Below are 25,964 nucleotides of genomic sequence, written 5' to 3'. Positions count from 1 at the left end.
AACCATAGCCTTGACTAGACGGACCTTTGTTGGCAAAGTAATGTCTCTGCTTTTCAATATGCTATTAAGTTATAACTAACTAACACATTTATATGTGTCTCTGTATTTAAAAGGCAGGTACTTCTCTATCCCTTCTAATTACAAGGGAATGACTACAAAATAAATGTAATAGGTAAGAAATACTTGTCCTTCCTGGGAAAGGAGCATTTATATAATAGTATATCACAGCTCATTTCTTAGAATGAGTTTTTATCCTATTTATTTTTTTCATATATCTATTATTAAGAAAATAGTAATGTGACAGCTACTACTCATCAATCTCATTTGGTAAGAACCTAAGTTTATTTTCATGTTTTACTACCTTACCACATATGCAAGAACAGGCCTCATTTTTAACAGTCTAATCATGTCACATAATCTTGATGGAAGTAATTCTATCAGAAGTTCAGGAAATTTAAATAGCCTTTTTCATTCTTCTTTGGATGGGTCAGTGCTGTTAAGGGCATTGCGATGAGAAGCACAAGGTGATTTTATTTTAAGAGTTACTGATTCATGCTTCCCTTGTTTTGTTTCAGGTGGATCATCCATGCTATGGAGTATGAACTACAGATCCGTGGTGGAAACAAGCCAGCCAGAGACTTATATCAGCTGTCACCCAGTGAAGTAAAACAGCTTCTATTGGATATTCTCCAGCCTCAACAGAATGGAAGGTAATGACGGTCCTTTGTTACTTACAGGACATTCTGGATTTACAATAAAATTTTATACATGTGTGTGTATGGAATTAGTAAGATGTTAATAAGAAACAAAATGTAGCAAAGTGTCAATACTAGATGGGCAGCATACATAGAGATACTAATTAAAATGTCTATCTTCAGTTGTAATTTTGTATTGATTTGAATTTTATACTTTTTCCAGGTATAGTTTGTAATAATTTTTATTATTCTGTGTAGAATGTAGTACTTCATTTTACTTTGGTCAATTCCCTTTCTAATCTTTGGTAGCACTCACCATCTCCTCCCAACATTTTGGCACACAAGTTTGAGTTTGATAATGTTAATTAAATTCTTGCTTGTAACTGTCTCTTTAAGTAGACTATAATCTTCTTCAGAGTAAACTGTCTTAGATGTAACTTGTACCAACCTTAGAATATAAGTAAAGCAAATACTTTGGATTGCTTTGAATTGAAGAGTTATTTTTATTACAAAAACAGTTTTAATGTAATTACTTAGGCAAACAGTTATTGAGCGCTATTTGTGTGCCTGGTACTTTCCAAAATGATATAGTTATATGCCTAGAAATATCTAGGAAAAAAGTCTTCTGCAAAAGTAGACGTGAACAAACAGAAAAGCATCCTTGTTCTTAAACAGGAAGACTTTAAAGATGTCTAACAATTCCAATAAAATTCCAACAAGCTGTTTTATGGATTTAGACCAGTAAATACTAAAATTCCTATGCAAAAGCAGACATGCAAGAATAACCAGAAAAACATAAAGACTTGCCCTAAGAGAGACAGTTAAAGTATTTAATAGCCTTTATAATTAAAATAATGTGATGCCGGTACATGAACAGAAAAACAGAACTAGTGAACAGAATAGAAAGTCCAGAAATAGACCCCCGATCACATCTGGAAGTTTTGTGTGTGATGGAGGTGACGCCTCAAATCATTGGGTCAAAGATAGACTTTTTAAATAACTAGTGATGTGACAACTGGGTAACGACTTGGAAAATATAAAATAAAATCCATACTTTATACTGTACTTAAGACTAAACTTCAAACAGATTAGTGATTAAACATTTAAAAAAATGAAACTGTGCTGGTGCTAAAGTCGTCCCAGGTGGCTGAAGTGGTAAAGAATCCACCTGCCAATGCCTGTGCCAGTGCCAATGCCAATCCACCTGCCTGTGGAGATGCAGGCCGGAGACATGGGTCCAATTCCTGGGTCGGGAAGACCCCCTGGAGGAGAAAATGGTAACCCACTCCAGTATTCTTGCCTGGGAAATCCCACAGACAAAGGAGCCTGGTGGGATATAGTCCATGGAATCACAAAGAAATTGGACATGACTTAGCTCTTGAGAGTCCCTTGGACTGCAAGGAGATCCAACCAGTCCATTCTGAAGGAGATCAGCCCTGGGTGTTCTTTGGAAGGAATGATGCTAAAGCTGAAACTCCAGTACTTTGGCCACCTCAGGCGAAGAGTTGACTCATTGGAAAAGACTCTGATGCTGGGAGGGATTGGGGGCAAGAGGAGAAGGGGACGACAGAGGATGAGATAGCTGGATGGCATCACTGACTCGATGGACGTGAGTCTCAGTGAACTCCGGGAGTTGGTGATGGACAGGGAGGCCTGGTGTGCTGTGATTCATGAGGTCACAAAGAGTCAGACACGACTGAACGACTGAATGAACTGAACTGAACTAGCTTGAAGAAGACATGGGTAAATTCCTCTGTAACCTTGGTATGAGAAAGACTTTCTAACTATGACTCAAGCCTAGGGGCAATAAAAGATTAATAAAACTATATAAAAATTAAAACCCGCATTTTTCATAGAAAAAAATAGGCAATGCCAAAAGACAACTGAGAAGCTGGAGCAAAACATGTGTTACAAAGAGTTAATGCTAACTCTTAAAAATTGAGAAAAATGGGGGAAGATACAATTGATCAATTCATTTAAAATGTTAAAAATGGACCTTAAATATTGGAGAGATGTTCAAACTAACTCATAATTAGAGAAATATAAATTAAAACACATTGAGATACCATTTCTCATCTATAAGACTGGCAAAGTTAAAGAGTATGGGGAACATTTGCTGAGGCTGTGGAGAAAACAGATAGTCCCATATACAGCTGATGAGTACAAACCTTCTATATGAGAATTTGATAATATCTTAAAAAAAGTCTACATGTGCACTTATCCTTTGACCCAGCAGTCTTAGTCTTATTTTTAAGGACCCACCCTGGAGATTTGCTTCCAACAATGTGAGTATATATGCACGAGGTTATTCATTGCATCATCATCTATAATTGCAAATTTTGGAATGCCCATGACCTAAGTCCTCATACATGGGGAATTATTTGAATAAACTGTGGTAAATGTCCACACAGTGGAGATTATGAAGTTGTGAAAAAGAACAAGTGTGGTCTCTATGAACTGATAGGGAATATCTCTAGGCTGTATTGATACCTGAGAATAGCAAAGTACAAAAGAGTATAGTACTCTACTCTTCATGTAAGAAAGAAGAGGATATCTGCTCATTTTTGCAGAAGAAATATAGGAAGGCTAAATCAGAAACTAGTGAAATTGGTTACCTTCAGAGAGTGGGTGGGAACAGGGTGGAAAGAATGAAAAAAATAGATCACAGCAGTAGGGTTGAGGGGAGAGCAATACTTCAAATTCAGACCATTTGAATAGCTCTGACTGTCCAACTTCTGTGATATTTCTAAAACATAAATAATTATTCCCCAAACATAAATCATTAATGAAAATTAATCCAGATGTGGAAGGTACCAAAAATAGAATACACACAGTAACAATTGACCCTAACCATATTACAAATGAATAATATTACCACACTGAAGCAGGGGGGAAGACAAGAATTAACCAAAGTACCTTTGGAAAACATTGACTAGACACTGTAAAGCTAAACAAAAAGAGAACTGCACACAAATCCTGGACTCTGTATAGTAATTTTTTTTTTCTCACAGAGGTAGGAATTAGCAATTCTGGAATTTATACACACATGCATAGTATTATATATTGGGTTGGCTGAAAAGTTCGTTTGAGATTTTCCATGACATCTTACAGAGAAACCCATACGAACTTTTTGGTCAACGCAAAGATGGTGCATATACATACACACACACGGAGATTAAATAAATAATTCAATATAGTGGAGCTCATTTGAGCCAGATTTTTTTTTCAATGTTGAAATATATCGTTACAAATAAGGAAAGGAGAATGGCTAGAGTATTCCCTGTGGTGTTTGATTGGAATTGGAAGTATCACTGTGAATTGATAGTTTTTACAAAGATGGATAGATACAGAAATAAATGGGAATGTGTGTATGTATATGGGAGCATACATCCTGATCTTTCCTAACTGTCCACTAAGAGAACCTAGAAGCAGTGAAACCCCAATAGCAGTGAGCGAACCTGGTACCCAGATACTGATTTCCAAATAACACTTTCTAATGGAAAGAACCAGGATTCCTTGGAGAAGTAGTTGATTGCAGGGCTGGGGCAGGAAAAACACAAGATAAACCTGAAGCATCTTGTTGTACCAGAAAGTAAGAAAATGCTCCAAAAACTATAGAGGTGTGTTAGAAGGATGCCAGAGACAATGTGAAGGAGGCTCAATGACCAAAGCTGGGACAATTTTGAGCAACAAAATAAATAATGATACCATTGGATTACATCCAGTAGAATAAAGATCCGTAAGTCCATGCTGATATAAATTGATAAATGGGAGAGAAGGGACTCTTTTTACAATAGAATTCCAATTAATAAGTGTAGGTGGAATGATGATAATGTTGGTGGAATAATGATCACCATTAGGCAAGTACAACAATAACCATTGCAGGCAAGAACCCCTAGATTTAGTGGGTGGAAGTATGATGAGAAATGGGAATTTGTATAATTTCAGAGTATTTCCACTCAAGATACTTTTTAATTGTAAAAGGAAAAATTGTAACTTTACAGTGAAACCCAGCAGACTCCACCTTAACCAAATGATCAAGTTAACATCATCAGTAGTAAGATACGTCAGCATTACATACCCCCTGGTACGATGTGCTGAGAAAGGGTACAGCCATTTCTGGGTATTGCAAAACAGTGCATAACCTGAGTTTAATCATGAGAAAACATCTGACAAACCTAAATTGAGGTACATTCTACAAAATAACTGACTTTTCTAAAATGTCAAAGTTGTGAAAGATAAAGATTTGAGGAACTGTCACAGATTAGAAGAGCCTAAGGAGACCTGAACACTAATGCAGTGTGGGGTCCTGGGTGGGACACAGGACCAAAACAAGGAAATTTGCAGTGAAATTGGCAAAATTTGAGTACGGTCCATAAGATTAGTAATATTCTACCAATGTTTATTTCCTGGTTTCGATAGTTGTACTATTGATTATGTAAGATGACAGAAAGTAGAAGAGGCTGAGTAGAGGAACATTTTTTTTTTTTTGCTTTTCTGTAAACCTAAATTTTTTCTAAGTAAAAAGTCAAAAGATAAAAATAAGAGAATTCTTCTAAAATAATTCCTGCTCTGTGAATATTCACACATTTTTACCTTTTATGTTGTTCTAAGCAAACATCTTCCTTTTATAGTCTTAACCATGACTTCACAGAACTCTGAAAGCATCTTTTTTGTTGTTGCCAAACAAAGGAAGAAAGGGGAAGAATCACATGGAAAATATTCAGTTTGCATACCCATTATCCAAATTAAAACATCACAAAGGAACCTTTTTGGCTTTTTTCTTTAGCATAGCACTGAACCCAGCCACACAAATCTGGGCCTACCAAGAGAAGCTATAAATCCAAAAGAGATACCTCCTCAACTTGTGTAGTGATGTAACTTCTTGATCCTCTTTCACCAGAACAACAATGTCTTTTTCTGATCACTGTACCCTGCATAATGAGTTTCACACCTAGAAATATTGTTGATCATTACTTGTGGTTGATGATACATTTTACTCTGCTGCCTGTTTTAATACCAAGTATAAAAAAATTATATTTGTTCCTATCTTCAGCTTTTGTAATAATATACTACTATGTCATTTGTTTATTCTTTTCAGATTGTGAAAATTCTATATCTTTAGCAGTTTGTGATTGAAGTAACTATTATATTTTTAAGATTTAAAACTTAAATTCATTAAAATAATGGATCTAGAATTTTGACTCTGTATTAATTATTATGATGTGTAAGATTTGGTAGCTGATATTTTAGCAATGGTACTTTGGCTGTATTTAAGTAGAAAACTAAATATAAGGTTTAAATTAGCATATAAGGTTTAAAATAAGGTAATTTCATTAGATGGGCTTCCCTGGTGGCTCAGTGGTAAAGAATCAACTTGCCAATGCAGACTTGGGTTTGATCCCTGGGTCCTAAAGATCCCCAGTATTCTTACCTGAGAAATCCCATGGACAGAGGAGCCTGACAGGCTAGAGTCCCTGGGGTCCCAAAAGAGTCGGACATAACTTAGTGACTAAACAACAACAGTTTTATTAGATACATTATACTTTTTTGAGCACTCACCCACTTATCAGGTGGTTATTAAGCACCTTTCTTGGAGAGGTATATAGGAGTAACCAAACTATATATACAATGCCCATGTCTTCATGGAGCTTACATTTTATTGCACATAAGGACCAGGTGAACTTATTTTGAAATTGACTGTTCCTGTGTTTTTAAATTGAACTGTATTGCATGTTAGAAACTCATTTGATCACATAGTGAATTGTAAGAAACTTACTAGAGAATAACATTTTGCCTGTTAAATTTTTTTAGGGATTTTCTCCTTTCCTGCAAGTTCTGTTTTCACTATGAAATATTTAATAACCTCTATAACACATGGTAGATATGCATCATTGATGGATTTTGGCTTTTATTGCTCATTCTGTTGGAACAATTAATCCATATAAAAGCACTGCTTTTTGTCAGAACAAGCTTGTTTTTCAACACTGAGGCATTTTCTTTTGGTCTACAGATGTTGGCTGAACAGGCGGCAGATCGATGGCTCTTTGAATAGAACCCCCCCTGGGTTCTATGACAGAGTATGGCAGATCCTGGAACGCACACCCAATGGAATCATTGTAGCCGGGAGGCATTTGCCCCAGGTACAGCCCCACTGTGTCTGTGTCAGTAAAAGGGACTTCTCAAGAGACCTAAAGAGAAAAGAAGACAGCAGAGGATGAGATGGTTAGATAGCATCACAGACTCAATGGACATGAATCTGAGCAAATTCCAGGAGATGGTGAAGGACCTGGAAGCCTGGTGTGCCACTCTCCATGGGGTCACAAAGAGTCAACAGGACTTAGTGACTGAGCAACTACAAAGAAGCATAGAGTTCTTCCCTTCTCTGCTTTGCAAATGACCTTTCTACTTATTTCAAAGAATATTTAGATACTTGAAAGGAGAAAAATAAGAAGCCTGCTCAAGTGGATTAGAAATAATAGCAATGATGGTAGAAATACCACCAAGTGCAATAGGCCAGCGGCAGGGAACCTCACAAACAGGAAAACATACGTTCAAAAACCAAATCAGTCTGAAGAAACAAGGTGGTTTAGTAATGCTGTGGCTAGAAATTACTAATTAAAAATTGGATTGAACATGAAAAGTACAGTAACTTTTAGGTCATTAGACAATCACTTATTAACTGAGAGGTAACTGACATTTGATCTGAATGAATTAGTGTTCCCTTCTTCAAATGGTTTTCCAGGTTATATCAACTGGCCAGCCTCTTTAATTCTTTAATTTAATTCTGACACTTAAATCATTCTGCTTATGCACAAACGTGAATAATTAGGCCTTCTAGAAATGGAGTTTGGGGAAGGAAATGGCAACCCACTCCAGTGTTCTTGCCTGGAGAATCCCAGGGACGGGGAAGCCTGGTGGGCTGCCGTCTATGGGGTCGCACAGAGTCGGACACAACTGAAGCAACTTAGCAGCAGTAGCAGCAGCAGAAATGGAGTACTATATCTGTTTATAGTGTTGAAACATCAGCCAAATTATTTGTAATAAAGGTCTTTATCAACGTATTCTTTTTTTATTGAAGTATAGTTGATATACAATGTGAGTTTCAGGTATACAACATAGTGATTCAATATTTCTATAGATTATATTCCATTTAAAGTTATTATAAAATATCAGCTATATTCCCTGTTCTGTAGCATATTTATTTATTTTATGCATAGTTTGTGCCTCTTAGTCTCCCACACCTATCTTGCCCTCTACTCTTCCCTCACCCCACTGGTAACTACTAGTTTGATCTCTGTAGCTGTGAAAATAAAATACTCTTAAAACACACACCTATACTCATTTTGTTTATATGTACATAGGGTATTTCTGAAAGAACCCACAAGAAATCGATAGCATTCTTTTGCCTTTGGGGAAAGGGACTGTGGTCTATGGTACAGCTTGGGCTTTTCACTGATAATCCTTTTTAACCTTTCAGATTTTTGAACTTTGTGAATCTATTATTTTTTTCTAAAAATGAATAAGAACTTTTTAAAAGTATTTTTTATGCTGTTCACAAACTGTTGATTGGTTTTGTTGGTTGTCAGTATAGGTGCTCCAGTCCTTCCCAAGGTGCTCTCTGTGACCATTGTATGGAGCGCCTCTGTCTCCTGTGGGCAGGGACCCACTTCAACTGTTCATGTCCTGCTGCTTCTACTAGGCCTGTGTCTGAGCACAGTGGACTGTTGCAACCTTCTGTTGCTTCTTTCCCAGCCTCCGCTAATGCCTACCAGACTTTCTTTTAATTATCTGATCGCCTGGTCTCTCCTTGCTGACAACGTGTTAAGTATTTTTAAGTGCCAGGCTCTTTTCTAAGTGCTCCTTTAATCCTTACAGCTGTCTTTTGTGGTAGGTACTGTATTACTACTGTTTGACAGATGAGGAGACTAAAACACAGCTCAGTGGTTTTCCCAAAGTCGTACATCTAGGAAGCACCTGACCTAGTGTGACCCTCTTCCCAGCAGTTTGGCTTCTGAGCCTTTTCTCTTAACTTCTCTGCTACACTTTCCACTTCTTTCAGAGACTGGAAAATAAGGTAGCCTGATAGCTCTTCTCTAGATTTAATTATCATATTGCATACTAGCTATGCTGACTTTTCAAATGAGATATATTAAAAGGACATTGATGTGAACCCATGAAAAGATCTTCCTTTCCTTCTGTAACCCCATTAATCTCATTGCTAGACATCTAAACAGTTATAATTGCAGGCATATCTCAAATAGTGCAAGTTTGGTTCCAGATGATCACAGTAAAGCAAATTACATAATTTTTTCTGGTTATCCAGTACATATTAAAGTTATGTATACACTATACTGTAGTCTGCTAGGCATGCAATAGTGTTATATCTAAGAAAACAATGTACATACCTTAATTTAAAAGTACTTGTTGCTAAAAATTGGTAACTATCATCTAAAAACACAGGGCTGCCAGAAACTTTCAATTCGTAAAGTGAACAACAACAACAAAAATCTGTAAAGTGCAGTAAAGTGAAGCACAATAAAACAAGGTATGCCTCCACCAGCTTCATTTTCCCCTGAATTAGGTACTATCTATAATCACTGACAGTATGTTGGATTGTACTGAATACAAAATACAATAGATGGACCATGTTGCATATAGGACTGAAGCATTATTACACCAAGCAAAATAATATTGCTGTCACTTAATTGAAAGGAAACAATGGGCTTGGTCCCATTTTGAATAGTAGGTAGATACACATGTTCTAGGGTATGAGGAAATTCACTGTAGATCATGCTCTGAGGTAAAGGCAAATAAGTATGACTCATCATCTCTTCATCTCTGGTAATAATTCTGGTGACTCCATCTGCTCTCCCTCATTCAAGCCTAACATTTAGAGCCTTTCCTTCCATCCTTTGAAGATTATCCAGCATGCCAAGATTTTTTCTTTTTTTGAGTTTATTTTCTGCTTTCATTTGGTTTGTGGAAAGTATATGGAAGATTTTTATAATACTCTTGTTTTAAATGAAATATAAAGAGGAGATTAGAGAACATTTTTTTTGTTTTGCTTTTTTCTGTGTTTGCTTACCATTTCTGCACATGATATTGTTTCACTTATTTGTGTGCATTTTTATGCTGCCAGCTCAGAAGGACTGCCACAGAAATGATGTTAATTCAGTAGCAAGTGACTTAGATGCTGAAGTCTGATGGCAAGCACAACTTGTGTTAATTCTGAAAGCAGTATGTATTCTTAATGTGTTGTTCAATTTTTGGCCATTCCTTTTGTGTATTCCTAGAGAAGGAAATGGCAACCCACTCCAGTACTCTTGTCTGGAAAATTCCATGGACAGAGGAGCCTTGTAGGCTACAATCCATGGGGTTGCAAAGAGCCAGACATGACTGAGCAGCTTCACTTCACTTGACTTCACTTCACTTTTGTGTATTGAAGTAGTTTCCTAATACAGTCCTCTTTTCCCTAAATACATTAATATAGGAAAGATAACTACTAAAAACAGGAGGTTTAATTTATCACAAGAGTCAGCTGGTTAGCTTAAGTAGTTTGACATATATAAAATCCAGTCATAAAGCTGAAAATGCTCTCTAAGGTTTTGTAGAAGCTGAAAAAGATACTAGTGAATAAAATTTTCCTGTTAAGCGGGAACCAGAGTGTAACAATGCAGCATTTTAATGTTGAGTTATTTTTTTCAGCAACCAACCCTGTCAGATATGACCATGTATGAGATGAATTTCTCTCTCCTTGTTGAAGACATGTTGGGAAATATTGACCAGCCAAAATACAGACAGATTGTCGTGGAGGTTTGTATTTAAAAATGTAGATTGCTGAAGAAATGCTTTCTATCTGCTCCCTGAAAACCAGTATAAAGGAAACTGCTTAAGAGGCCAGGAATTCACTCCTCGCCTAACCCAGATCTCCAGTTGAGTCCTAGAGGAGATGGCCCTCCTTGACCCTTGAGTCGAGGCACATAAACAATTCAAACATCTTAAATCCATCAGGGTAGAAAGACTGGCCAACTTTCCCAGCTACACACTCATCCCCACAGTAAGTGCATCAACAGTACCGTAAAAGAGGGGATGTGACCTTTTTCTGTTTGTCTTATTTTCATTTTCTCCTGTTTACAGAAATAACTCATGACTATTGTAGAAAAGTTCAATGGTTGAAAAAATTATAGAAAAGAAAACCAAAATATATCTCTATATCCACTAGCAATAGATCGTCACTATTATTTTGAGGGACACCTTTCCAGACATCTCTGTGAACAGAGAAAGCCTGTAATTTTGTATCTCATCATTGCTGCGTGTAAAGTTAAATGCCAAAATACACACACCTGTGCATGCACACATACACATATTGTTTTGCCATTTTAAAGTATTATATTAAATACATAGAGACTCCCTTGAATGGATATAATTTATAGCTAATCCTCACATTGTTTCTCTGGGAATGTCTCCATCAGACTCTGTGTTTCTTGAGGGTGGGTAATATGTCCTGTTGATACCGAAGCTCTCAGTGAGTGCTGGACTGGATGTGGCACCTCCTAAAATCCAGCGTGTCTGGAGCTACAGTCAGCTGAGTGAGATTCAGCCTCATCTATGATAGGCCAGAATTTGGGTAAGAGTATCAGCCAGTCAGATTCATAGCTTGTGGGAGTAAGACAGAGACTGGGGTGAAGAAAAGATGGGATTTTTAGAAGCGTGATTGCCTTCTTTGTACAGTTAACCTTTTGGTATCTCATGCCTATAGATGCCCCTAAAATGAGGTCATTCTCTTTGCAGAAGAAATTTACCTTTAGAACTTGAGCAAAACTTCAAATTCTTTTGGCTAAAGCTCTGCCCCAAGGTCTCCCACAGTGTGACTTCTGGATTTTTTCCTAGTGTTTCCTTTGGTTCTTTCAGGTACTAATTGGGAAACATTTCAATAAAGTGTATCAGAAAGATTCCCAAGTTGGAAATTATGTCTTTATCGTGTTTCATGTACAAACTAGAAACCATAATCATCATCAGAAAGTCTTTACCAAGCATTGTATACTCAGATACAATTTTGCATATTACAGTTTGTCATATAAAATGAACATTACTACTTAGGATAAAAGTATACGGTAGCTAAGCAATAGGATGATGTCTTAAACTAAGATAGCTTATACAAACCAAATAGTGCTCATGTCATAAACAATCACAGTTAAGTATATTGTTTAAAATATAACTGTCCCCTGAGAAATACTGTGATGTCAGAGAATTATACTCATTTTGGCGTGCTAGACTTAAGTCAGGAGAAGGCAATGGCACCCCACTCCAGTACTCTTGCCTGGAAAATCCCATGGACGGAGGAGCCTGGTGGGCTGCAGTCCATGGGGTCGCTAAGAGTCGGACACGACTGAGCAACTTCACTTTCACTTTTCACTTTCATGCATTGGAGAAGGAAATGGCAACGCACTCCAGTGTTCTTGCCTGGAGAATCCCAGGGACGGCGGAGCCTGGCGGGCTGCCATCTATGGGATCACACAGAGTCGGACTGAAGTGACTTAGCAGCAGCAGCAGACCTAAGTCATTTGATCGTGAGGGTAGATCCAAAGTCTCCACTGTACTCGTCTGCCTTGCTCTCTGAGGCAGCCGCTGCACCACTGGACCCTGTTTTGGTCCACCAAACAGTGGCTTGCCTGCCACCAAACATGAAGGTCTAAAGACTAGAGACATTCAGACACTTTGGGTACTATAGGGTACTATGTACTGTGACAGGATTAGAAAAGTCATTTTTCTAAGTTATCAATTTTATTTAAGTGACTGAAAAACATTTCCATATAGCTACAGGGATACAGACAATGAAAAAAAAAAAAAGAGATTTCCAAACAGAACTCATGTTATTAACTTGTATAGGTAGGAAGATTCCATCCATAGATGATCCTATCATTGTACAGAACAGGCTGTGGGATACAAGGACCATCCATCAATCTGAGCAAAGAATGAAAACATATGCAGACTATGTCGCTTTTATGGTTCATATAATTGGCTTTCGATGTCTGTCCCTTCTAGTTACTAATGGTCGTATCCATTGTACTGGAAAGAAACCCTGAGCTAGAATTTCAAGACAAAGTAGATCTTGACAAACTGGTGAAAGAAGCATTTCATGAATTTCAAAAAGATGAGAGTCGACTAAAGGAAATTGAAAAACAAGTAAGTAGAGAAAATAGCTTTTTGTAGAATTTTTTTTCTCAATTCTTCAAAGTATCCGTAAATCCCTTATAATTTAACTTACAAAACAGATATACAGATTACAAAACAGGAGGAAGTCTGATTTATTTGAGGAATTAATGTTACTTTTTACTCAATTATTAGTCAATTCAGCTAAGAAGTTCTGACTAGAAAGATATCTAAGAAGAGATAAATTTCCTTTATGTAGTTAGCAGTTAAAATGTGTTTTACCAGGAAGAAGCCAGGGATTCCAGAAGACTATAAAATTAAATTCTGGGAGGATGGGATGAGTAACAGGCTACCCTCGTGCTGTGTACTACCTGATATAGCTCCTTCCAGGCTGTCTGTTTAATATTTTATTCTCATCCATAAAAAGGTTCCCTAAGTAAATAAAAATTATCAGCAAAAAAGAGAATACTGAAATGCTGTCTTCATTTTATATGCTGAGAAGATGCTTCAGGAAAATAAAAGAAAAACTCAAGAAGCTCATATTTTCCACAAGGAAATCTTCCTGTGAATTTATTTTTCCCTCTCGGCTGACACTGATTTTACCTGTCAACTCTTTACAAACAAAAACTCAGATGACTCACTTACTATTTTCCTTTGTAGGATGACATGACTTCTTTTTACAACACTCCCCCTCTGGGAAAAAGAGGAACATGCAGCTATTTGACAAAGGTCGTGATGAATCTGCTGCTGGAAGGAGAAGTCAAGCCAAGCAATGATGACCCATGTCTGGTTAGCTAGTGAGGAACGTGGTAGAGACTTTGTTAAGACAGGTTTTCCAGCAGTGTGTTGTTTGTGTTGAAGCTTAATCAAGGCAGCCATTAATGAGTGGGCTGACCATGCTGGTGAAGTGGTCGCCACACCCTCGGTGGAATTATTGGACTTTTTGCATGCCATAACCAATCTAATGGTAAGAAATGCTTGTAATCAAGTGAAAATAAGTTCTCATGATTATGCCAACTACAGTAATAATCTTTACTGAGGAGTAGTAATAGTTTATTAATTGAAAGTTTACCACTGCATGTTTTCTGACTACATAACTCTTCAAATTGGGCCTTTGCTCATTTTGGATTAAATTCCCACCTTACTGCCAATTAAATGAATTTTCCAACGAATAATGCATACCGAGAATGAAAGTATATTGAAAAAATGGTGAATTCTTTTTAAGTAACATGCTTCTAGAACAAAATATTAATATGCATCATAAAAGCAAAATCAACCAGCTGGTATTTTTATTCTCAAACTGAATTATTGGTAATATTTTAGAATACAGAGCTATTGTACAATTTTTACCTTGTAAACATTATTATGGTTTTGTATTTGTGCTAACTGTAGGGGTTGGACTAAAGTAATAAATCTATACCTTATCAAATATTTTCTTTGTGCCCTTAGTAAAAATAATATGAACTGTTAACCTAGTTTGTACTCATAAAAACAAAATTAAAAATCATTAAATTTTATTTCTGAATTAGTAAATATATCTGAATACATTCTTTGTTCTCATTATTCTCAATATTGAATTTATTACTCCTGAATATTTTTATTTAATTGATCAGGAGATAAAAGAGAATCTATGGTACCTACCATTACACGTATTTTGTTACCAAATTTACTTAAGCTAATGTTAATAAACATATAAAGTAGGTTAAACATTTAAATTTCATCAGTTATTTCCTTACTGAATGTTACAATGAAGCCCATTAATTTGAGCCCTGACCCCAAAGGGAGTCATTTTTCTCACTAGTCTTATGGGAGTTTCACCTGAAAAGTCAAACTTGTCACAAAAAAATGCAGCCCATTTATAAAGTCTTGAAAGGATCTAAGACAGAAAGGACAAGTAGCTTAAGTGACAGGTCAGGTTGATATCAAATAAATGGATGCAGGAGCATGTGAAAAAATCTGGAGTCGGGCACATTCCTCATAACTTTGAGGTACACTTGCAAAGAGTGTGCTGGTTGGCAAAACTGAGAAAAATAAGGTAAAATCTTACTTTATAGAACTTTTTTGTTTTAAGAAATCAGGGAGAAAAATATTTTCAGAATCTGTTATGTATTAAGTGATTCACATGAATTATACTATCAAATCTGTATACTGATCATATGAAACAGAAATTGTTATCCTAGTTTTACAGTTAAGAATACTAAGCTCCAAGGACTTCCCTGGTGGTACAGTGGTTAAGAATCTGCCTTGCAATGCAGAGGACAGGGATTGATCCCTGGCTGGGAAACTAAGATCCCTGTGTACCACAACTACAGAGCCCACAGGCCACAACTAGAGAGCCCACATGCTGCCACCGCTGAGCCCACAGGCCACGAGTAGAGAGTCCGCGTGCCATAGCAGAAGATCCCACATGATGCAAAGGAGAGCCTGTGTGCCACAACTAAGATCCCGTGCAGCTAAATAAATGAATATTAAGAAATAAATTATACTGTCCAGATTATGTGATAAATTCCTCCACTTTTATGGTATGAAAAGAATTGAGATTTGTGTCTATAGTACAGAATCTATGTACTTTTAACTAATATTATAGAATCTATGTATATTTCATTAATCTACCACAGACTCTGATTTTTCTTCTCTCTAATGGGACTGTAGTGTTAGACTTCCACATTTCCAGGTAAAATCCACAAGGGAGAAGCCAGCAACTGTTGATTCAGACTGTGGGAAATGACCCAGTTTAGGAGGAGTTCGCCTAGGTTCTGCAAGAATTCTTGCTTTAGGCTATCTTTTCTGATTGCACTGTCTCTGATTCCAAACCAATCACTGGTTTCTGTCCAGAACCATCATCTTACTGGATTACAAACCACTTTTGCAAGCTGTAAATGCTGTGAGTGCTTATTGCTCAAAGAGAATTCCTCACTAGTCATTCGAACTGTTTTTAATTTGATTCAGAGAAATTGATGAAATAAAGAACATAAATCTGGCTCTTAAGAAAATTCCGCTAGTAACATGATAGGAAATAAAAGTGGTATCATTGAAATAAGTGTTTTATCTCCAATGGTCAATAATTAGAACAACTTGCATTTGGCAGTTTTGAATACTAAAGTCAGACTGTACAGTCACCCCACAGTGTCCACAGCAGATTGGTTCCATGACCCTCATGGACCCCAAATCCACGGATACTCAAGTTCCTTATAAAACAGCATGACCTGCAGACACCCTCCTGTATACTTTAAATCATCTTTAGATTATTTCTAATTCCTAATACAATGTAAATGCTGTGTAAATTGTTGCCAATATGCTGCAAATTCAAGTTTTGCCTTTTGGAACTCTGGATTTTTTTTTTTGTGGCTATTTTCCACCCATAGTTAGTTGAAACTGAGGATGTGGAACACAGAGAGCTAACTGTATATACATGCACACACATGGAAGAGCTATATCACATATTTTTTGTGAACTCTGTATGTTTGCTGTGTCTTTTTTGAGTGACCAAGAAACCTTGTTCTATTATTATATATTTGATTCTCTTTTTCCTTAACATAAAAAATGGAGCTAATGGTGCTTTATTATTTACCTTGAAGAAGTACTAAAGATTAATTAGATTTGCATCAAATAATCTGAACTCCTTGAAAAAACATCAATAAAAATATTTCATTGGGGAGAATTAACATGCATATAACATACATATATTAAATATATATAGATTCCTTTCCTTTTTATATGTGTATGTATATTGAATTTATACATATGTATTTAATTTTTTAAAAAAAACACATGCATATACAGATTTGCCCTTTTTTGTTTGCTTATTTACTGTAGTGAAAATACTTCAGGGAACTCCTTTGTGAGTTTTGAGAAAATATCCAGTTAAAATGTCTGGAAAGTATGTTAAGAAAAAGAAATGACATTTTCTTGAGAAGAAAAAATAATTTCACCGTACACAAAATGGCTTAGAGTAAAATAGATGTGTTTTTTACTGTATTCTTTTCTTTTCTCCTTACCCCCACCCCCTTCCCATACTAATGCAGGAAACAGGTAACATGTGAGCATGGGCATTACTTAAAATATGACTTATATTTCAATGTAAGTTTTCTTGTAATATTATGGTTAAAGAGGAAAGTGACTTGAACTGAAATTGATAATTTAGTTACATCCTGCTTTTAGGTTTGTGCATCCATAAAAAGCCATATACTGCTTCTTTTTCTCGGTTGTTGTTGCTCAGGAATGTATCATATTTTTTTTTTTTTCTTTTTACCTTTGACCCCTTTTACCAGCCCCCACCTTTGGCAGCCATCAGTCTGTCCTCTGTAGTTATGAGCTTGCTTTTTCTTTTTTTTTTTTTCTGATTCCACATATAAGAGATCATACAGTATTTGTGTTTCTCTGTCTCTGAGTGACTTCACTTAGCATGATGTTCTCGAAGTCCATCCATGTTGAAGCAAATGGCAAGATTTTTTTCTTTTATGGCTGAATAATATGCAGTAGGGCTTCCCCTCATAGCTCAGTCAGTAAAGCATCTGCCTGCAGTGCAGGAGTCCTGGGTTTGATTCCTGGGTCGGGAAGATTTCTTGGAGAAGGAAATGGCAACTCACTCCAGTATTCTTGTCTGGAGAATCCCATGAACAGAGGAGCCTGGCAGGCTACAGTCCATTGGGTCACAAGAGTCAGACACAACTTAGCAACTAAACCACCACCAATATGCAGTAGAATATTACTTTATCTATTCATCCATCAATGAACACCTAGGATATTCCATATCTTGGCTATTGTACATAATGCTGCAATGAACATGAGAGTGCAGGTATCTTTTTGAGTTAGCATTTTCATTTTCCTTGGGTGAATACCCAGAAGTGGAATTGCTGAATTGTATGATGGTTCTCTAGTCAAAGCTATGGTTTTTCCAGTAGTCATGTATGGATGTGAGAGTTGGACTATAAAGAAAGCTGAGCGCCAAAGAATTGATGGTTTTGAACGGTGGTGTTGGAGAAGACTCTTGAGAGTCCCTTGGACTGCAAGGAGATCCAACCAGTCCATCCTAAAGGAAATCATTCCTGAATATTCATTGGAGGGACTGATGGTAAAGCTGAAACTCCAGTACTTTGGCCACCTGATGCAAAGAACTGACTCATTAAAAAAGACCCTGGTGCTGGGAAAGATTGAAGGTGGGAGAAGGGGACGACAGAAGATGAGATGGTTGGATGGCATCACCAACTCAATGGACATGAGTTTGAGTAAACTCTGGGAGTTGGTGATGGACAAGGAGGCCTGGCGTGCTGCAGTCCATGGAGTCACAAAGAGTCGGACACGACTGAGTGGCTGAACTGAACTGAACTGAATGATGGTTCTACTTTTAATTTTTTGAGGAACTTCCATACTGTTTTCCATAGTGACTGCTGCACCAATTTATATTACCACCAACAGTGCATTATGATCCACTTTTCTTCACACTCTTACCTACAATTTGAGAGTGTATACAAATTCAATATACATATACAATATGTATGTTATAAATTTGTAATTTGTATACATATTGTACAAATTGTGTAAATTGTATAAATAGGAGTAGACTCTATGAGTATATTTAATACATGCATATTATATGTATGCTAATTTTCCCCACTAAAATACTGTTATTGCTGTTTTCTTCAATGAGTTCAGATTACTCCATGCCAATCTAATTAATCTTTAGTACTTCTTCAGAGTAAATAATAAAGCACCATTAGCTCCATTTTTTATGTTAAGGAAAAAGAATCAAAATTTTATTTCTTTTTTCTTATAATAATCATTCTGACAAATGTGAGATTTCTCATGGTGGTTTTGATTTGCATTTTCCTGATGAATAGTGATGTTGAGCATCTTTTTATGTAGCTGTTGGCTATCTGTGTCTTCTTTAGGAAAATGTCTAGTCAGATCTTATGCTCATTTTTTAGTTAGACTTTTTTTGTTTTGCTATTGAGTTGTATGAGTTCTTTATTTTGGATGTTAGTCCCTTATTAGAGACATGATTTCTAAATATTTTCTCCCATTCAGTAGGTTATCTTTTCATTTTGTCGAGGTCAAGAGCATGTTAAGGAGAGGAATAGGGCAAAGAACACTTGATATATGAAGAGAGTTTATGAAAAGATAACCAGCTAGTTTATAAAACAAGCATGAAAAAAAAGCATCAACTTAAAGTTGAAACCCATGGAAAGAATTGGAGACTAACACTTAATAGCTAGGGCAACTGGAAATAAAAAACTTGAAATGTTTAATATTTGCTGAAATATAGGGGGGATGAACTATGTTGTATTTTTGAGAATTAAAAATTTTGATTAGCTGAGCAAAGTTGATGGAATCTGCCACTGTCTTAGCTGAAAGCAAACACCATTTGCAAATCCACATAGGAGTTTTAACTTCCTGCTTACATGTTACATATGCAGAATCCTGAAGTTTTCTAGTACTGAAGGCATTCAGAATCTGTGATATAAGTATATACTTCGTGTTTTGACGAAATTCAAAATCTGTTGTTCTGAAAGATATGTTTGGATCAATAAATCTTGATGTTCCCTCTACAGAAGCCATTGTTTTCTAATTAGAAGAGTGAAAAATAAAAAGAATTAGAACACAGAACTCATGAATTTTAGAAGTCTCATTTGGCCTACAGAGACAAAATGTTTTAACAGCTGTACTAGAGACTGACTGAAAATATTAGCACATTTATCCAGGCATGACAAGATTTAAATCTAATTTAAAGCTTCCTCTATCACAATGGCAGATTTATTGTGTAAGTTTATTGTACAAGCAATGTCTGTTGGAAACTCCTCACTGAATATCAAATTCAGCCACATTTCCAGAACATCATTTTGAGAAACATGATGTTTTCCAGATTTCCTTCCATTTTATTTAAGTCTGAAAAGATCATATTTCAGTTTTAAAAAATCAGAGTGTGGAATCACCTTGATATCATCTCCAATATATGATAAGCTTACAGTGCCTAATGGATACCAAACAACATTTATAGACTACCTAAGTAAACTTTTTTACCAGGACTCTAAAGAATAGGATCAGATAAAAGTTCTTCATGAGCATGCATATTAAATAGATGGCATATACAAGTAGGAGAGTCAACACAATGTGAAAACAGTTGTAACAGCACAGAGAGACCACATTTAAATCAAGAAGAGCCCAGAAGTATTGTAGTATGCAGCCAGCTTCATCTACCACAGTATGTCCAGGCTCTTCTTGATTTAAATGTGGTCTCTCTGTACTGTTACAACTGTTCTTGTTATAGCTAAACGCTCTAGGAAACAAACTCACTCAGAAGGACAGTGTGGATCGTGGAGTGCAGTTTATTACACCAGCAGGTCCAAGGCAGTTTCCTCTTTAGCCAGGGACCCCAGCCAACTTTTGTGAAAACCTTATTATACCTTAAGTGTACATGCTCAAGCCCACATCCCCAAATTCCTTAAACCTAGCCTGGAAAATGTTAAAGGGAGATACAATCGGGTTAACAGCCAAGATTCCTAATCAGAAGGGTCAGCTTGTTGTATGTTGTAGCCTACACCAATGGGTTCCATAAAGATTACAAAGGTGATTGACTACATAGGGGATTATTACATTCTTTTTGGCATCGGGAAATCTGGAATGGAATCTGGTGTTTATCAGTCCAGGAGGCCAGTTCGGTAGTAGGTAGTTATCCCCATGACTACTAGGCATATAGTCCAAAGCTCACTGAAAGTGCAAGCAGGCATATAGTCCAGAGTTCACTGGGGATGTAAGATGGAGTTTCCTCCTTTTTCAAAGTGGAGTCAGCTCGGCCTGTTGCTTTCCTCCTTCATTCCCCCTTCTGATGCTCTCAACTTCCAGTGCAAGCATCACTGATTGAGATGTACTGGATTTTAGGCTTCCTGGTATATATTTGCGTAAATGAAGTCATCCTCTACAATACAAAGTTAACGACACATTGGAGAATACAAGGTCCACATAACAGAACCAACAGAACAACTGTAACAATGGTTAATATAGTTTTCCACCAATCACCCTTTACCTATGATAGAACAGAAGTCCAAAAAGGAAGATTATCATCAGACATAGCTTTTACTTGATCCTTCATGTCATCTAGAGTGACTGATATATTGCCAGACAAATCAGGAATATATACACAAACATTCAGCTGTGATTATAGCACAGGTCCCTCCTTGAGTGGCTGTAAGTATGTCTAAAGCCATTGTGTTTTGAATTACCACTTTTCTCATTTGTATTTGTTCAGTATTTAGTGCTTGAATAGCTCTTAGGCTGTCATTTAGGGCTCTTTGGGTGAAATTAGTTAGAGCTTCAACTCTAATCATTATGTCTGTAGTGCCCAATGAGGGAACAAATAAAGCAGCCAAATAATTATATCAATGGAAAACTGATCAAGACCGTCTGGCCCTTAGGGAGGGTAAATTTAAAGGCTCTTGTATTGTTGACATGATGTTTCCATGGGCAAAGGCCAGACCTAAAGTACACCTCCCTATCCATCCTGGGGGCAACCAAGGCCATAAGTTAGTCCCACATAACCAATGGGTGCCATTAGAAGCAATCCACCTGATTCTGGGGTTGAATCCCCAGGCTGTCCCAGGCCATAGGGTGGATTGACTGGGATCATACGTAACTTTATAGGTCTTATAGCACTGTTCTGTCCATAGAAAGCCCATTGGTTTTAAAATCTTTTTATCTATCATTTGGTTTTTACATCCAATAGTGTGTACATCTTGTTCCCAGCAAATTTTAGCTATCCTAACAAGTTGTCCCTTTTCCCTTTTCATGGTAATCCACATGTATTCATCCCATATCTAGTAAAATTGGTCAAAATATCAGTTAATTTCTGATCGTTCAGACTTAATGGCTGTCATGTAATAGTGATAAGCATTTTCTGAGCTAAGAATATAATTAAAATGTATCCCATGGCCATTCATCAGATCATTGGCCTTTTTATCATACCAGTGGGTAGCGGCTGCTGTGATTACAGTTTCTATACTCAATTTTTGTTGTTTTGCCTGATGCAAAAAATCATATAAGCTAGGCATATAACCCCTCTGTAGAGGTGATACCCACCATGGGAGTCCATCCATGACAGACATGGGCATGGCTCCACATACCCAGCAGTTAGATTTTGTATGGAAGTCAACATAGGAATGTGCCCATGAAATGAAAACGTGGTCTTGTGCTGAAACTGTAGGTAGTCTCAAGAGAATACTGGCAAGTCCTTGAAGCAGTAGTTGACTGTAGAGCTGCATCTCTTCTTCTTTAAGACGATCTTGGTTTCACGGGGCTCAGTGGGGTCCCTGGTGTAGTCCACTCATGTCCTCTGGGTCTGCGTGGTATGCTCTCTTCACCCTAATGTGGATCCAGGGAGTGATACCTGCAACTCTAACTGCCGTAGGCGTGGTTAGAACAACAGTACATGGACCTTTCCAATGAGGGGCCAAGGAGTCGTGTTTCCAGTCCTTGACCCACACCTGATCACTGGGCACAAAATCATGAATCTGTTCCCCAAGAGGGACCGGCACCCTTTCTTGTACAAACTTAGTTACCTGATTTATTACCTGACCCAGTTGTTCCATCTGCTGTGAAATCCCATCCACCCTTACCTGTGGCAGATTTGCCTAAACCTGTCTTACTTCTGGGAGGGGGCCTCCCATAGACAATTTCATAAGGAGAATAACCATGGGAATGCAGGGTTACCCTTAATTTGAGTAAGGCTGCCAGAAGCAAGTCTATCTATCCATGAACAGTTAGTCTCTATGATTCATTTTGAAAGTGTCTCTTTAAGCGTTTGGTTGGTTCTTTCACCACTCTGGAAGTCTGGAGCCTGTATGCCATATGTAATTTCCACTTGATATTTAGACCTTTATATACCTGTTGAATTAAGTCGGTTACCAAAGGCAGGGCCATTGTCTGATCCTATACTGGTTGGGAACCCAAATCTGGGGGTTATTTCTCAGAGCAGACAGCAAGCCACTTCATTTGCTTCTTCAGTTCGGGTGGGGAAGGCCTCTGCCCTTCCTGAGAAGGTACGTACCATGACCAGTAAATAGTGGTAGTGTCAGCATGGTTTCATCTCAGTAAAGTCCACTTCTAAATGTTCAAAGGGTAGAGTGCCTTTTAACTGTATTCCTGCAGGTTTTTGTTTATGTCCAGGGGCAGCATTGACATCTGAGCAAGCAGAACAGTCTACATAAGGAGGAAAGTCATGGAATTAAGAAATATTTTCGAATTAATTCTTCCATTTTTTCATGTCCCAAGTGGGTTGCCTAGTGAACCTGAGACACCAGTGTGGGGGGCTAATGCCTCAGGTACCAGTAACCTGCCATCTGGCAGTTCCCACCAACCTTTTTCATTTGTGGTGGCCCTTTCTGCTTCAGCCAGCTGATCTTGGGCCAGGGTATACTGTGGGAGAGTCAATGTTAACTCAGGCATTTTTGAGAGCACAAAGGTTCTGATAGGCCTCCTACCAGCAGCCCCAAATTTCTCAGCCGCATGTTTTGTGGCTTCATCTGCTGGTCAGTTTCCCTGTGCTTGTGGGTGTCTTCCTTTCGGCGACCCCAACAGTGCATTACTGCTACCTTTTCAGGTTCCCATACAGCGTCTAATAGAGTCAAGATTTCTTCCTTGTTTTCAATGTCCTTTCCATTGGCTGTCAGAAGACCTCTCTATATAAAGCCCCATGTACACACAAAGTAGCAAAAGCATCCCTGGAGTCTGTAAATGTTTGTCTTCTTAACTTCTGACAGCTAGAGGGCCCGGATTAGAGCATATAGTTTGGCCTGTTGAGCAGACCAGTGATGGCAGAGAGCTAGCCTCAATGATGGTTTCTTCTGTGACTACTGCATATCCTGACAGTCACTGTCCTTGTTTCATCAGGCTGGTGCCATTGGTGTACAGGACCCAGTGTGGGTCCAGGATTGACAGGTCTCTCAAGTCAGGTCTGCTGGCATAAACTTCTAGGATTTCCTTGCAATCATGTGAGGGCCCACCTTCTCCCACAGGAAGGAGAGTGGCTGGATTCAGGGCCTGACAAGGGTCAATAGTAACAAGGTTCTCACATAACAGTCCTTAGTATTGAGTAATCCAGAATGTCAACAGCCATTTATGGGGGTCCCCTCACAGGAGAGTGTTGACCTCATGGGGGACTTTTACGATCAAATCTTGGCCCAAAGTCAGCTTGGTTGCCTCCCGGACCAGTAAGGCAACCACAGCAACTGCCCGTAAGCATCCCAGCCACCCGGTGGCAACATTGTCCAGCCGTTTTGAGAGATAAGCCACGGGTCTGTCCCATGTCCCCATAGTCTGGGACAGCACTCCCATAGCCACCTTGTCCTTTTCAGTCACATAAACAGCTTAGCAGGGCCTGGCAGGCCCAAGGCAGGTGCTGATGTGATTGCCAGCTTTCATTCTTCAAGGGCTGTTGCTGTCTCTCAGTCCAATTTAGTGAATCTCCTTTTGATCCAGTTAGGAGTTCATATAACGTCTGGGCCATCTTGGAATAGCCCAGAATCCAAGTCCTACAAAACCCAGTGGCTCCCAAGAACTCTCGGACCTGTCCTCTGGTTCTTGGTTGTGGGATTCTCAAAATGACCTCTTTTCTGAACTGGTCTAACAGCCTTGTCCCTCCTCTCAGAACAAACCCCAAATATCTTACCTCCTCTTTGTAGATCTGTGCCTTCTTTTTCGAGACTCGGTAGCCAGACTCCATCAACCACTCTAGTAAAGCCCTGGTTCCTTCCCAGCAGTCTTTACCATTCTTGGCAGCCAACAGCAAGTCGTCCACATATTGTAACAACCAGCATCTGAACTTCTCTGGCTGGAATGAGTCCGGGTTGGAAGCCAAGGCTTCCTCAAAGATGGTTGGGGGAATTCTTAAATCCTTGTGGGAGGTGAGTCCAGATGAGCTGTTGTTTGGTGCCCCCTGCTGGGTCTTCCCATTCAAAAGCAAAAATGGGTTGAGACACTAGGGCAGGGCATATACAGAAGAAGGCATCCTTGAGCTCTAAACAAGGATAGATATTAGCATTCGGTGGAAGGAGGCTAAGTAAAGTATAGGGGTTAGGAACGGTGGGATGTAGAGTCACCGTGGCCTGGTTGACCATTCTGAGGTCCTGCACAGGTTTATAGTCCTGTCCCCCTTCTTTCTCGACTGGTAGGATTGGTGTGTTCCAGGCCAACTGGCATTCAATCAGGATGCTTGCCTGTTTCAGTCTGCTTATGTGTGGCAAAATGCCAACTTGAGCCTCTCGAGCAGTGGGTACTGATGTTTTCTGACTGGGATGCACCAGGTTTGAGTTCTATTACCACTGGAGCTTGATGTATGGCAAGCCCAGGGTGGGGGCTGGGAGTTAATTTTCCGCCCAAACCTCAAGGAATCATCGGATTAGTTCCTTCCCTCGGCTGTCTAGTCCATCCAGATTTCCTTCAGGAGGGTCATGTAACCTCAATTCATCTTGAAGGGTTACCGAGAGGCAGAGTAAATAGGTAGTTTAAATAATAAATACCCACACCCGGAGAGTGGGTCTTTCTTGGGGTGGAAAGGTCACTTGTGCCCCCAATTTAGATGACAAGTCTCTTCCCAAAAGAGGTACTGGGCATTCAGGAATATATAGGAATTCATGAGTCACTTGATGCCCCTCATTTGGCATTTCCAGGGTAAACACAATGGTCTGATAATCTTTTCTCTGGTTACTCCTTCTATGGCAGGGGCTTTTATTGAGAGGGGTGCTACCGGCTCAGTCACCACTGACATTTCTGCCCCAGTGTCCACCATAAGGTCAATAATTCTGTCCCCTACCTTTAGTTTCACCACGGGCTCTTCAGGACCTTGTGTCTTTGAGCCCTGGCACCCCATTCAGCCTGTAGTCCAGCCAGCCCTATAACAGCCGATGCCAGTTCTTTTTCCCCATTATTTTGAGGGCATTCATTTTTCCAATGACTGAAGTCCCAGCATCGGGCCCACTGGTTTTGTTGCAGGGTGGCTGTGGGCCTTCTCGTAGAGGGCTTACTGGGATATTGGCCCCCATTCAGAGAGGAAGTGGGCTTTGGGGAAGGCTCACGAAGAGGCCTTACCAAAGCCGTAGCCAGTACCACGATCCTCTGGTCTGC

General features: G+C 38.5%; 1 protein-coding gene across 2 annotated transcripts in view; it reads left to right on the top strand.

Moving 5' to 3' along the window:
* The window catches only part of PHKB (phosphorylase kinase, beta), a 227,871-nt gene extending 213,490 nt beyond the window's left edge, over nucleotides 1-14,381 (top strand). For both annotated transcript variants that reach the window (XM_010843901.1, XM_010843902.1), the window contains exons 27-31: nucleotides 576-710; nucleotides 6,709-6,838; nucleotides 10,404-10,511; nucleotides 12,744-12,884; nucleotides 13,512-14,381. In XM_010843901.1, coding sequence (XP_010842203.1) covers nucleotides 576-710; nucleotides 6,709-6,838; nucleotides 10,404-10,511; nucleotides 12,744-12,884; nucleotides 13,512-13,649 — 652 coding nt within the window. In that variant the 3' untranslated portion in view covers nucleotides 13,650-14,381. The remainder of the gene's footprint in view (nucleotides 1-575; nucleotides 711-6,708; nucleotides 6,839-10,403; nucleotides 10,512-12,743; nucleotides 12,885-13,511) is intronic.
* Nucleotides 14,382-25,964: the final 11,583 nt, after the last annotated feature.

Source organism: Bison bison, unplaced genomic scaffold (assembly GCF_000754665.1).
Source record: "Bison bison bison isolate TAMUID 2011002044 unplaced genomic scaffold, Bison_UMD1.0 scf7180017864192, whole genome shotgun sequence".
Lineage (NCBI taxonomy): Eukaryota > Metazoa > Chordata > Mammalia > Artiodactyla > Bovidae > Bison > Bison bison.
Note: the sequence above shows the minus strand (reverse complement) of the source record. Positions and strands in the feature narration are given on the sequence as shown.